The 14,205-nt window shown below is 42.3% G+C and overlaps 1 protein-coding gene across 1 annotated transcript in view; it reads right to left on the minus strand.

Moving 5' to 3' along the window:
- Positions 1-1,041: 1,041 nt before the first annotated feature.
- The window catches only part of LOC139833761 (uncharacterized), a 32,925-nt gene continuing 19,761 nt past the window's right edge, over positions 1,042-14,205 (minus strand). The window contains exons 2-3 of the mRNA XM_071824104.1: positions 1,621-1,884; positions 1,042-1,538 (exon numbers count right to left, since the gene is read on the minus strand). Of these exons, the coding sequence (XP_071680205.1) occupies positions 1,093-1,538; positions 1,621-1,884 (710 nt within the window). The 3' untranslated portion in view covers positions 1,042-1,092. The remainder of the gene's footprint in view (positions 1,539-1,620; positions 1,885-14,205) is intronic.

Below are 14,205 nucleotides of genomic sequence, written 5' to 3' on the forward strand. Positions count from 1 at the left end.
GAATTCTAAGTCCATCCGAAGAAGTTCATCCATCATCGACTCGGCCACAGGAGTTACCATCTCATTGATTGTGTCAATATCATTTTTTCGCCGTGATTTCTTGGCCAGGCAATCATCAACAATCTTCGTCAGGTCCAACTTTGGATGGCAAATGTTTATCATAATCATTGCGAACCTTGCTCCAGCAGTCAATTGAGCTCGCACAAAATTATGAATGCGGGGAGCATCTCTAAATATCTCCAGCAATTCAGGAAGAGTTTTGGGAACCTCATTTCGAGGAAATAAAGTCTTGTAAACAAGGGTTAACGTTGTCGTGCAAAAATTGAGAAATTCGCGCACCTGGCAAGCACGATCTTGGAACCTGACAATTTGCTGAGTTCGTTCAGGGGTGGCCCAGAATAGACAGCCATGGTTAAGGGAAAGATTGACGAGAAGATTCATTCTCTCGTTCACTCTTTGGTCTAGAATGGAGCCTATTAAGCGACAAGGCAGGAAATTTAAGGGGAGGCACAGGAAAGCGAAGAAGAGGCAGTGCAAGGTTGGAAAAACATACCTAACATATCTGTGCTAGCTTCAGACATCAGCTCGAGCATGCTATTTTCTCGAGTAGTGGCTGCCTTAGCTTCCAACACAGCAGCATCCTTGGCAGCTATAGCCTCTTTGGCCTGTTGGAGAGCAATTTTCTCTCTTTCAGATGCTTTTCGAGATTGTTCCATCATTGCCAGAGTTTGTTTCTTCATGGACTGAAGTTGTTGTCGAAGTTCTTGCAAATCTGCCGACAAATGTTTGCTTGAAGAACCTTCGAGAGGGTTATCATCGACTAGCATTTTCTTCGAGAAGGAAGAAGCAGGCGAAGCATCGGCAGAGCAAGGATTGGTCGAATAGTTATCAAATATTAACTGGAAAAGGAAAATCCCACAATCAATGATAGTGCTAGGAGGAATTTCATTGATTTCTAGAAAATTTACATAAGACATTACAAAAGAAGTTCTCCAAAAGGACTACCAGGATAATTGTCGCCAAAACTAAAGTGGCGACAAGGGCAAAAGAAACAGAGAAAGCAAAGAAAAGAAAAAAAAAAGAGGCATGCAACTAGACCTCCGGCCTTGATGAGCTAGGAGTTGCAGAAGGCTTGATCCCGAGATAGGCCAGGATTTTCTTCGTGTTGGGCTTGGCTGCCTTGATCAACGACCGCCATTTTGTTTGTTCTATTTGCTCGGTGTCGCCAACCTTCATCCAGTCAACAATTTTTTGGCTGTCAGCAACCAAGGCAACAGTGTTCTCGACAGCAACCTTCATGTTCTCCTGGCGCATCTTCAGTCCAAGATCCTCTGGTGGATTGAAGTCCATGGCAAGGGCAAGGAAAGTCTTAGGCTCCTCTTTCTTCGGGAAGAAGTAGGGGAACAGCTTCGACAATCCTGCATCAGCATTCACCACGCCTTCGCGAATTTCTTGGCCATGAAACTCCAGATAAGAAAGTGCGTCAAGGAAAGGATCATCGGCGGGATTTTCAAGATCAAACTCTTGGTTTGTTTGACCTGCCACAGGAAATAAATGTTGGTCGACAACAAGAAAGAAAAAGCAAGTCCTAAGAAAAATAGAAGGGGTAGATAAAATTACCGAGGAAGCGCCGATTTTGCGTGTTCAAGCGCTTGAGGATTCCCTTTTCACGAGTAGCCTGTGCGGCTTTGTGCTCGTTTAAAGCAGCTTCAGCATCCTCAAGTTTCTTCTGCAGTTCTTCGACACTAGCAGCTTTTGCCTTGGCTTCATCAGCCTCTGCTTTGGCTTCGCTAGCATCAAGTTCGGCTTTCTTGCGAGCCGTTTCACTTCGCTCTAGTTTCTGAGCAAGAGTATCGGCAAGCTTGTTGGCCTCTGCAAGTTTATCTATCAAAATAGAAAAGAACCATCAAAATTGCGACAAAAAAAGGAGCAAGAAGTTAGAAACAATGGCAGCAAAAAAGTTATTACCTTCAGTCCTGCTGGCATACTCACGGTACCCAATGAATTGAGATCCAATGCGAACAAGCTCTTTGATCTTGGGCTGTAAAAGAAGAATAGAAAAGAAAACATCGGTACGAGAAAAATATGAAGGCATAAAGAAGCAAACAGAGGAAATATAGATACTGGCAAGAAAGTTAAAAACTTACATCATCTAAGAGCGGATTAGAGGAGCTACCCAACTGAGGGGTAGGCTCCACGACCGTTTCCACCCTTGTCCTTTTTGGTGAAGGAGCAAGAGGGCTTGAAGGAGGAGTGGTGGTGACGACGTTTTGTTGAGGAGGCGAGGATTCTTCTCCCTCAACTGGCGTCTCCGAAACAATTAAAGTATGTGACGTGCTCGTTCGAGGAGCCACGTCAAGAGTTGGTACTTCTTCCTCATCATCACTGTGATTAAAGATCGACAGCATAAAAAGCAAGATAAGACAAAAAAAAATCGAGTACAGAAATAAGGGGAAATCAAAGTGACTTACGAGCTGACGAGGAATTCGAGATATGGATCATAAGTTGCCTTCTGACGTGAAGGATCAACTTCTTCGGCTTTGGAGGTGCCGGAATCTTCGACATCATTCCTCTTCCTTTTGTTCTTTGGAGAAACAGCAGGAGGAGGAAATAGTGTTGACGCAGTGCCTTCGGAGGCAGCATCTTTTTCAGAAGATCCCGCAGATTTCAGAGAATCCACGGGTTCATTCACAAAAGAGGGGGCCTCTTGGTTGTCATCAGTGACAATGGCCCTTTCCTCGACTTCTCCACCTTCAGGAAGAGGAGGAAGCGAGACAAGGTCTGGATGGTTTTGTGCAAAACAAAAATAAAGTAGGGGAAGATATCAGAAAAGGAGTTACAAAAAAGATAGCAACGCAATAACAAAACAACCGACAAAGATTACCTTGGGAAGTGGATTGGCGGCGCTGAATGGTTTTACACGGCAAGAAGAAGGGACAGGATCTTTTTTGCTGAGAGACGAGATTTTTCGGACAAGTTTTTCTAAGTCCTTGACCTCCAAATCCACCGACAGCCGATCTGCGTCCTTGTCGCCAGCATATTTCCAGAGAGGGTATTTGCGAGCCTGAAGCGGCTGCACTCTAGTCCTAAGAAAATAAGCCGTGATTTGGATACCCGATAGCTCTTTGCCGCGAGTATTTTGCAACTCGTGGATGCGGGCCATCAAGGTTTCTGTCGACGCCTTTTCCTCTTCGGTAGCCTCTGCGTCCCAGGAGCGGCGGCGAAAGATTTTCTCGGCGCCATCAAAAGGAGGGATGTTGTCCTCAACACATCCATGGTTCTCCTCCTGAATGTACAACCACTTCTTGCACCACCCTTGAACTGAGTCAGGAAGTTTGACGTCGAAGTAGTCGACAGTGGGCCGAACAGAAATTACAACGCCGCTTATATTATAGGCGACATTGGGAGAGCCATTACGGCGACAGAAGAAAATGCGCTTCCATAGCGCCCAGTTAGGCTGGACGCCAAGGAAGGCCTCGCAAAGGGTGATGAAAATGGAGATATGAAGAATCGAGTTTGGCGTGAGGTGGTGGAGTTGCAGACCGTAGATAAAAAGCAGCCTGCGAAGAAAAGGATGAATGGGGGCGGAAAGACCGCGGATGAGGTGGTCGACAAAACTTACCCGGTACCCCATTGGAGGGGTTGGGTAGCTCTCCTCACTGGGGAAGCACAGCGCTTTGGGCTTCTTGCTGATCCCCAGCTTCTTCAGCATGTTGATGTCCTGGGTGGAAATCTTCGATCTTTCCCACTCCGCCGTCCCCAGATCCACAGCGGCCATGGAGGATTCCGGCGTGCTGTGCCTTGTCAACCGCCGCGGTGGCATCAACAATGGCGCAGGGTTTGCAGCTTGGAGGCGAGGAGCTTAGGAGGCTGTGGGTCGCAGGAGGAAGTTTGCAGATGAGAGCAGGAGGACGGCGCGAGCGGAAGTGCTCGAGGAGGAAGAAGAAGATCTTATATAGGGGTGCGGTGAAACGGCGGACCGTTGGATAAAGAAAATGTGTGGCAGATGATTGCCACGTGGAAACAAGGGTAAAAAAGTAATTCAACATTGGAGAAGTTACGGTACGTGCGCCAGGAAAAGCGGAGGACGTGTGTCCCCCACTTGCACGACGTGTCAAGATAGTGGATCAATTGGGCCCGCAAGGCAGTGGGAGAAGGCTTCTCGCAATTTTTGACTCGCAATCGTGGCTATCGTCAGCAATAACGTCACCTTGGCAGAGGAAAAAATTCGACTCTACAATTTCATAAAAGGCGACATGGAAAATAATCCTGAGCCTTTGATCAAATACAAGTTTTTGATCAAATGCTCGGGGGCTACTTTGGAAAAAAGAAAAAGATCCAGAAAGGCAAGATAGAAATGGCGTGAGCCTATGACCAAATACAAATATTTGTTCATAGCCTCGGGGGCTACTCCCATCGGGAGCGCTGTTCGTGCACCCGAGAAATTATAAAACTTCGGGAGATAAAAGAAAATATAGCGGCATAAGGCGTGGAGCCTACACCCAAGTACAAGTCCTTGGCTATAGCCTCGGGGGCTACTCCCATCGGGAACGCTGCTCGCGTTCCCGATGAAATCATAAAAAAGAAGAAGAGAGAGATAAGAAGAAAGAAAAAAGAAGTGGCAGAGCAAAAAAGTATATTTCGAGTTATAAATAACTCTGCATATACTCCCATCGGGAGAGCAATATAAGTCATCTTTGACTCGATAAAATGTGCCATTCCAACAGCCGAAAAAGCACTCGACAATATATTCTCAGAACGCCAAAGTTGCGATAAATTTCTGAATGCCGCAAATTTGCGAAGGTAAGACCCCAGATCCGTTCTGCTGGGCGTGGCATCGCCGAAGACTGCGCTCTGCTACTTTTATCCGTATCAACAGATACGAAGAAAAATCCTAACGGACGCGTTAGGTACCCGATAAATTTTACTGGGACTCGACAGAATGGTAAGACCTTAAGCGGCACCTATCGAAGTTTACACCAGTATCCCGAGATCATGTCCAGGGACGTGATCTTGAAGTAGGTTTTTGCGGATTGCCACTAGAGCAGTTAACTAGTACCTGATCCGTCAGATAAACTAGCCCCAACTACCATTATCCCTGTACAATATAGAAGTTTATGAGAAGAAATATAGAAAAGTTGAAGTTGTCGAATAAAGATAAACAGTGGAGATTTTCCTTAACTCTACGATTCAAGCAAAATCTCGGGGGCTACTGACATAGGCATCCCAAATGGGCCTGCCGAAGATAGTACCCGGGGTTTACTGAAGGCCCATCACCCGAAGAATAAGAAGATTCGGGAGCCCAAGATATTATTAAGGAAAGACTAGAGTTGTAATAGGAAGTGTTATTTGTAATCTAACGGGAAGAGTTAGAAACCTCCCCGGACTCTGTAACTTGTACGGCACGAATCCCTCGGCTCCACCTCCTATATAAGGGGGAGTCGAGGGACGCAGAAATCATCGAATCATTGTTCTCAAACCCTAGTTTTGTAATCGTCGAGTACTTTTCGGCTGAAACCTTCGAGATCTACTTGCCCTCTACTTCCAACTAAACCCTAGTCTACAATCCGTAGGCATTGACAAGTTAATACCTTGTCAGCTGGCCTCCGACGCCCCCCTCTGGACTACTTAAGGGGTTCGATCTAAAAAACACGAGGACAAAGTCGAAGTCGCTAGAAACCCTCCAGTACACCGCCACATCGCGAAACTCCGTCTCGGGGACCAGAAACTCCGTTCTGGCACTCCGCCGGGACGGGGAATTGGAGGAGATCATCGCCATCATCACCACCGACGCCTCTCCATCGAGCAGCAATGCTTCCCCCATCCATGTGTGAGTAATTCCCCCGATGTAGGCTGAAGGGGATGGTAGGGATTGGATGAGATTGGTCATGTAATAGCATAAGATTGCTAGGGAATAGTGCCTAGTGTCCGTAATTGGTACTTTGATGATATTGTTGCAACTTGTTATGCTTAATGCTTGTCACTAGGGCCCGAGTGCCATGATCTCAGATCTGAACATGTTATTATTTCATCATGATATGCATCATTTTATGATCTTACCTGCAAGTTGTATACACATGTTGCTGTCCGGAAACAAAGGCCCCGAAGTGACAGAAATCGGGACAACCGGAGGGGATGGCGTGATGTGAGGATCACATGTGTTCACGGAGTGTTAATGCTTTGCTCCGGTACTCTATTAAAAGGAGTACCTTAATATCCAGTAGATTCCCTAGAGGCCCGGCTGCCACCGGCTGGTAGGACAAAAAGATCTTGTGCAAGTTTCTCATTGCGAGCATGTACGACTATGTATGGAACACATGCCTATGGATTGCTTTGTACTTGGACACCATTTTATTATTATCTGCAAATGCCCTGCTTTGATTGTTACATGAGTTTCTCTCATCCATGCAACGCCCGTCATCCATCCCTGTGCCTACAGTATTTTAATCCTGCTGTTTACTATAATCACTACTGATGTCTCTGTTACTCTGCTGCTGTTATTTCACTACTGCTACTGTTATAAAACTGTTGCTACTGATAAACTCTTGCGAGCAAGTCTGTTTCCAGGTGTAGCTGAATTGACAACTCTGCTGTTAAGGCTTTCAAGTATTCTTTGTCTCCCCTTGTGTCGAATCAATAAATTGGGTTTTACTTCCCGCGAAGACTATTGCGATCCCCTATACTTGTGGGTTATCAAGACTGTTTTCTGGAGCCGTTGCCGGGGAGCATAGCTTTATTTGAAGGTTCACTTGGATTGATATTGTTCGCTGCAAATTCTCAATCATGGGTAAATCTCGCGATCCTAAAGTCGCCATATTACCATCCACTACAAGAAAAGGTACAACTCTGAGTACCTCTGCTACCCTTGATTCACCATCTGTGATAAGTCAACTTGTTTCACCGCCGCAAGCTTCACTTGCTGGTACTTCTGCTGAATCTGAAAACTCTCATAATATTGATAATGTTTCTGCTGTGCTTGATGATAGTGGTTCATTGGGATCTTTTCTAGATGCTACAATTGCTAGGTCTAGACAAATTGAAAATACTGAAACTCCTAATGCTGCTACACCTGTTAATTCACCTGAACTTGATTATTCTAGTGATGATCCTGATGAGGATTATGTGGAACTTAATGATGATTTTATTGATAAATGCAATGCTATTACTGATGCAAGAAAAATTAAAAAGTTTCTCGCACAATATACTGTTAGACATAAGCTATCTCCTGATCCTAAATTTGCCACATCTCCTATATGCATTAAGGATAAATATTATGATTTTTCTCTTGATCTATCTCATATAGCTATTGTTGAGAAAACACCCTTTTGTGGTACTGAAAAAGAAAGTGCTGTAGAACACATGAATGAACTTTCTTCTATGAGTAGCTTGTTTTCTGATGATGTCAAGATGCGTACTTATTTTGTTGCTAAAATTTTTCCTTTCTCATTAAAGGATGATGCTAAAACTTGGTATAATAATTTGCCTCCTGGTTCTATTAAAAGTCCAGGTGATTTGCTTGATGTTTTCTTTCGGAAATACTTTCCTGCTAGTGCTCAACATGCTGCTTTACAGAAAATTTATAGCTTTGACTAGGAAGATGGAGAGAAATTGCCTGAAGCTTGGGCAAGATTTTGCTCCCTTATCAGAGCTCGACCTAGACATGATTTGGAAAAGCATGATTTACTTGATATATTTTATAGTGGACTAACCATTGAGTCTAGAGCATATTTGGATAGTTGTGCTGGTTGTGTTTTCAGGAATAGAACTCCAGACGAAGCTGAAGAATTATTGGCTAAAATAGGCCGGAATCATGATGATTGGACTACGCCTGAACCAACTCCGACACCAATATTGAAGAAGAGGAGTTTGATTAAATTGAATGATGAAGATATGAGGGAAGCCAAGAAGTCTCTTAAGGAGAAAGGTATTAAATCCGAAGATGTGAAGAATCTACCTCCCATAGAAGATATATGTGAGATAATTCCCCCTTCATCCATGATTGAGGTAACTCCCTTCAATGCTTTACTAGGGAAGATATTCCGTATTCAAAACCTCCTGCTCAATGCTTAGATGAGTTTGATAATTATATTGTTAAGCAAGAAAATTTTAATACGAGAGTAGAGAATCATCTAATGGAAAATTCTCAAGCTATTAGCAATTTGCATGATATTGTGGAGAGAACCTCCAATGATGTTAAGATGCTTGTTAAACATTTTCAAATGGTTCAAACTCAAATTGATCAACTCACTAAAGTGCAAAATGACTTGTTAAAAAATAATTCTAAAGAGAAACATGCTTATGAAGTAACAACTAGAGGCGGTGTCTCTACCCAGGATCCTCTATATCCTGAAGGGCATCCCAAAAGAGTTGAACAAGATTCTCAACGAATTGAAACTAGTGCCCCTTCTAAGAAAAAGAAGAAGAAACATAAAAATGTTGTAGAATCCTCTGAACCTGTTAATGATCCTAATAGTATTTCTATTTCCGATGCTAAAACTGAAAGTGGTAATGAACATGATAATGATAATGATAATGATAAGAATGATGCTTCTGATAAAGAAGAGGTTGAAGATGAACCTGAAAAGCATGCTAAAAACAAAAAGTATACTAAAGAAGATTTTATTGCTAAGAAACATGGTAATGAAAGGGAACCTTGGGTTCAAAAGCAAATGCCTTTTCCTGCTAAGAAACTAAAATCAAAAGAAGAAGAACACTATAATAAATTTTGCGATTGGATGAAACCTTTATTCTTGCAAATCCCTTTGACTGATGCTATTAAATTGCCTCCTTATTCAAAGTATATGAAAGATATTGTCACTAATAAAAGGAAAATCCCCAATGAGGAGATTTCCACTATGCCTGCTAATTACTCTTTCAATGGCAAAGTTCCAAAGAAGTTGGGCGACCCAGGTATACCGACTATTCCTTGTTCTATTAAGAATAATTACGTTAGAACTGCTCTATGTGATTTGGGAGCCGGTGTTAGTGTTATGTCTTTTTCTCTTTATAAGAGACTTTATTTAGATAAGTTGATACCTACTGATATATCTTTGCAAATGGCTGATAAATCTACTGCTATCCCTGTTGGTATATGTGAGGATGTTCCTGTTCAAGTTACTAATAACTGCTTGATATTAACTGATTTTGTTGTGTTGGAAATGCCTGAAGATGATAATATGTCTATTATTCTTGGGAGACCTTTTCTTAACACCGCAGTGTCTGTTATTGATTGCAATAAAGGAAAAGTTACTTTTAATGTTGATGACAAGGAGCATACCGTCTATTTCCCCAAGAGGATTGATAAAGTATGTGGAGTTAATACCATTTCTAATGTGAGAACTATCAAAGTGGGAACTATTGATTGCCCTATATATGAGCCTAAAGAAGGATATCAAAATCTTATGATTGGATCCATATCAATACAATTCAAGGTAACATGATTGATTTGAGGTTTATTTCTTCTTATGCTATGTAAAATTTATTTGGTGGCAAGACTTGATCAACCTTGTTAACAAATACTTTTTATATGCATAGAGGAGGTAAACAACATTTCTTTCTTTCTTTCTCCACTTATTCTATTTGCTCTAGCACTTTTGTTTTGCAAAGTTCCCTAGTTAATTAGAGATTTAAATTTTTTTTCCTGTCCAGTAATAATAAACTTAATACCCAGAAATGTGCATTTTTCAAAGTTTTCAAAAATTCACAAAAATTATACCGTTGGTCCTATTTTTCGAAAATGCACCTGGGAGCACCTGCGGATGACCAGTGGGGCACCCCAGGGTGGCACCCCACAGGCCGGCGTGGCATGGAAGGGGGGCGCCCCACCCTGGTGTGTGGGCTCCCCCTTGCCCCACTTCTTTATCTCTTCCTCCCACACTCTTCTCTCTCCCGAAAAAACCAGCACCAGCTTTCTCTCACTCGTGTTTCTGCTCAAGAGCTCAAGATTTCTCGATCTCTTTGCTCAGCCCAGATTTCTGTCTGAAATTTGGCACATTTGCTCTCCGGTATTTGACTCCTCCGATTATCCAAGTAGAATTTTGTTTGGTTGAGTATATCTTGAATATTTTGCTGCTGTAGGTAACATGTTTAGTGAGCTTGCATGCTTGTTCTAAGTTGTATAAACTAGTTTTGATGCATGATTAGTACTCTAGCAAGTTCCTATAGTAATTCCCCTCAATTATATGTCACCAAATCAAATTTTATAATGATTGTTGAAAATTTCAGAAAATGGAGTGGAATAGACATCAGCTAAACCAACAAGAATTGGAGGTGCAACAAGTCATGAGAGTGAACCGCGAAGAGGGAGTATACCCCTCTTACTACCCGTGCACAGATTTCATGAGAAGTGCAGGAATCTTGGGAGATGTTCAGAATCTAATTTCTCGTGCAGGGTTGAATGATTTTGTTGACGGAGAACCATGCCAATATGCAAAATTGACTATGTCTGTTGTGCAGGATTTTAAGTTCAATTGGTCGCAATCTAACCCCATGGTTCAATACAAAATTTATAATAAAACTGTCAACTTGCCATTCAATGATTTTTGTACAGCGATTAGAGTACCGCAATGGGGATCATGCGAGAAGATAAGAGGATCACCGCGAGAGCTCTTAAACCTCTTCGAGATGATTTTTCATGGAAGGATCTTCTCAGAGGATGGTGGTAAAATCAGTAGCATTCAACTCCCAGCTATCCGCTATTTTGCTTATTTCATTACTAAGTGCGTTCTTGCTAGAAAGAATGGTAGTAAATTATCTATCCAGGATTTAGCTTTTCTAGCTGCTGCACTGCAAAGTAATAGGGCTTATAATTTGGGTGCATTGATAGCTTATAGACTTGCTACTAACCGTGAGAAGGACGGAGTTTGTGGAGGTCTCATCGCCTCTCGTTTACTAGCTTTGCATGGAGTAGAACCTCACCATCTTGATATTCAACTTTCCATAGAAAAACTTGACATAGTCTCCATGATTAAACATGAATTTGTTTCTGATTCATCTAATTTGGGTAACCTATTTTACAAGATGACATTTTATAAGAAAGCTTGGAGAATAACTAAGAAAACTGAAAAACTAGTAAGATTGCCTGCGCATGTTCTATTTAACCTTGATTCCAGGGGGGATTTGCCAGTCACAGAAGGTGCACTGAATGCACACATAGAGGGAGGAGGCCATCATGCAAGAGACAACACGGAGGAGGCCGAGGAACACCTCGACTCGTCATCCGATGCAGCAAGTTCTTCGCATCAACATTTTGGACATGTGGAGCCTCCACGCTTTTCTTCTGCACAGGGACCTCACTATGACTACGCCATGTATGATCCACCGGCGTGGAACAGCGACCCTCGCTGGGGTTGAACTCCACTTAGGCCAAAAGCCTAAGCTTGGGGGGAGGTATACCGGCATCACTCATTCTTTGCATATTATGGTTGCTGGATACTTGTATATACTTGTTTAGTTTCTTTGAGTGGTTTTCTAATGAGAGGGAGATGATATTTGGGGAAGTGCTGCCTGAAAACAGATTCTGGACTGTTACCAAAAACATTCTCAAAAATAGCCAGAACGATATTTTGCGAAGCCAATTTTTGTGCATGTTCCCCAGGTTGTTATCTAACTTTCATTAGTTGAACACTTTGCGATTTGAGCAGTGGAAGAATTTCTTAAAAATCGATTACTGTACTGCTGTCAAGTTTGACGAATTCCTGCTGCTTTGTGTTTATGTGACTCTTCTAGTTTCCATTTTCTTGTTTTTGCTTTGTTTCTTTCCTAAAACACAAAAAGACCAAAAATATTTCCGTTGTTTATCTTCACCATTTGTTTATTTTGGTTTCTTTCATTTATTTTGCTTTGTTTGCTATCGTTGGTTTGCTATAAGATAATCCAAAAAGATTTTGCTTTGTTTGTTTGTTTTCTTTTGTTCTTGTTTCCAATTCGAAAACACCAAAAATATTTGATGTTCTTCTTTGGTTTGTAAAGTTCGTTATGAGTTCAATGGTCTTCGGTGGCTGGGGCGTGGTTTTCATTTCATAATATCCAAGCTACACAAGTGAAAGGCAATAATGACGATCTACGACAATCCGATTGTGGTGAGAGGCTGGTATGAACTCTATTTGTTTTCATTTTTGTACATATACTCATCCATGTGAGCATGCTTAGTTGGTTCATGTGAGGTATATGTCATTTAAGAAAGTCTAGTAGTTCATGATCTCACATGTTTAGCTCCAATTTATTAATATGAGTAGCATGTCATGGATGTTTGCTTGCATTGTTTTATTCATAAGTAGGTATGACATTGTGGTATCCTCCTCCGAATAATTCATTTGAATCGACTTGGCACATGCTCACGCATGCATATGACTGAACAAAAGTAAATTAAGCCTCGATGATTTACATTGCTTCAGAGTTCTTGTATCACTTTTATGCATCCGTTAATTTATTTTGCCGCAAGCATGATTATGACAGTGACTGCTCTCTTGATTTGTCGCTCCCCAGTCTATTGCTAGCCTTCACTTGTACTGAGCGGGAACGCTGCTCGTGCTTCCAAACACCTGAAAATCAAGTTGTTCCAAAAGTGTCCACCATAAATACCTATGCATGGCATTTCAAACCATTCCAAGTAAATTCTCATGCGCTACCTTTAAAACCTTCAAAATGCTTCTCAATTTGTGTTAATGTTTTATAGCTCGTGAGGAAGTATGTGGTGTTTATCTTTCGACCTTGTCATTTGCTTTTGACGGACTTTCATAATAAGAGCTGGCAACGGGGTGCCCAGCCCCAACTAATAACTTCATTAATAATTCTCTTCACATGTTTTGCTCTGATTCATCAGCAAGCAACTTAATTTTGCAAATAGACACTCCTCCATGGTATGAGATTGATGGTAGGCACCCGAGGATTCGGTTAGCCATGGCTTGTGTAAGCAAAGGTTGGGGGGAGTGTCACCCATAATAAAACTAAAATACGTGTGTAAACAAAAGAGAAGAGGGATGATCTACCTTGCTGGTAGAAATAACGTCCTTCATGGGAGCCGCTCTTGAAAGTATGGTTGGCGAGGTAGTTGGTGTACCCATTACCATTCGTTGACAATAAACACCTCTCAAAATGATTTTACTCCTGTTTTAAAAATGAAAAGCTCTAGCGCATGTTAATCTCTGCTTCCCTCTGCGAAGGGTCAACCTTTTACTTTTATGTTGTGTCTCCATCCTTTCTTTGAGCACTTTCTTGAGAGCACAACTGTCATTCTTAGTATAATATGCTTGTCTCAAAATATGATTGACTGTGGTATAACTTTGATGCTTTTATCTTTGACAATCTCTATTTCTAGTCTTTCTATGAACCTCAGAGGTGCCTGGGCATTTATGTTTTGCTGTTCAAATTCGGGCAAGCGAGATACCACTTTATCATACTCTTTTATGAACATTGCAATCCTGCTTATAGACATGATTCATGATCCTTATTATTAATTGTTGGTACCTTTCCATGATTGACATAGCTATTAGATGATCTTATTTGCATGTACCTTATTATGAACTGCCTAAGTGTTAGCCATATCATGAGAATATTTACATCATATGAGCAAATGTGTTCGTGAAAGTTCTTTTATCGCACTCAGTTGTTAACTGAATTGCTTGAGGACAAGCAATAAGCTAAGCTTGGGGGGAGTTGATACGTCCAAAACGTATCTACTTTCCCGAACACTTTTGCTATTGTTTTGCCTCTAATTTGTGTATTTTGGATACAACTAACACGGACTAACGATGTTTTCAGCAGAATTGCTCTGGTGTCTTGTTTTTGTGCAGAAATTCAACTTTCGGGAAAATCCTCGGAATTTATATCAATGGGCCTATTTTACCAGAAGACTCAGGGAGTCAGAAGGGCAAGCCAGGTGGAGGCCCGAGGGCCCCACACACCAGGCCGGCGTGGCCTAGGGGGGGGGCGCGCCGCCCTAGTGTGTGGCCCCCTCGGCTGGCCTCCGACGCCCCCCTCTGGACTACTTAAGGGGTTCGATCTAAAAAACGCGAGGACAAAGTCGAAGTCGCCAGAAACTCTCCAGTACACCGCCACATCGCGAAACTCCGTCTCGGGGACCACAAACTCCGTTCTGGCACTCCGCCGGGACGGGGAATTGGAGGAGATCATCACCATCATCACCACCGACGCCTCTCCATCGACCAGCAATGCTTCCCCCATCCATGTGTGAGTAATTCCCCC

Source organism: Lolium perenne, chromosome 7 (genome assembly GCF_019359855.2).
Source record: "Lolium perenne isolate Kyuss_39 chromosome 7, Kyuss_2.0, whole genome shotgun sequence".
Lineage (NCBI taxonomy): Eukaryota > Viridiplantae > Streptophyta > Magnoliopsida > Poales > Poaceae > Lolium > Lolium perenne.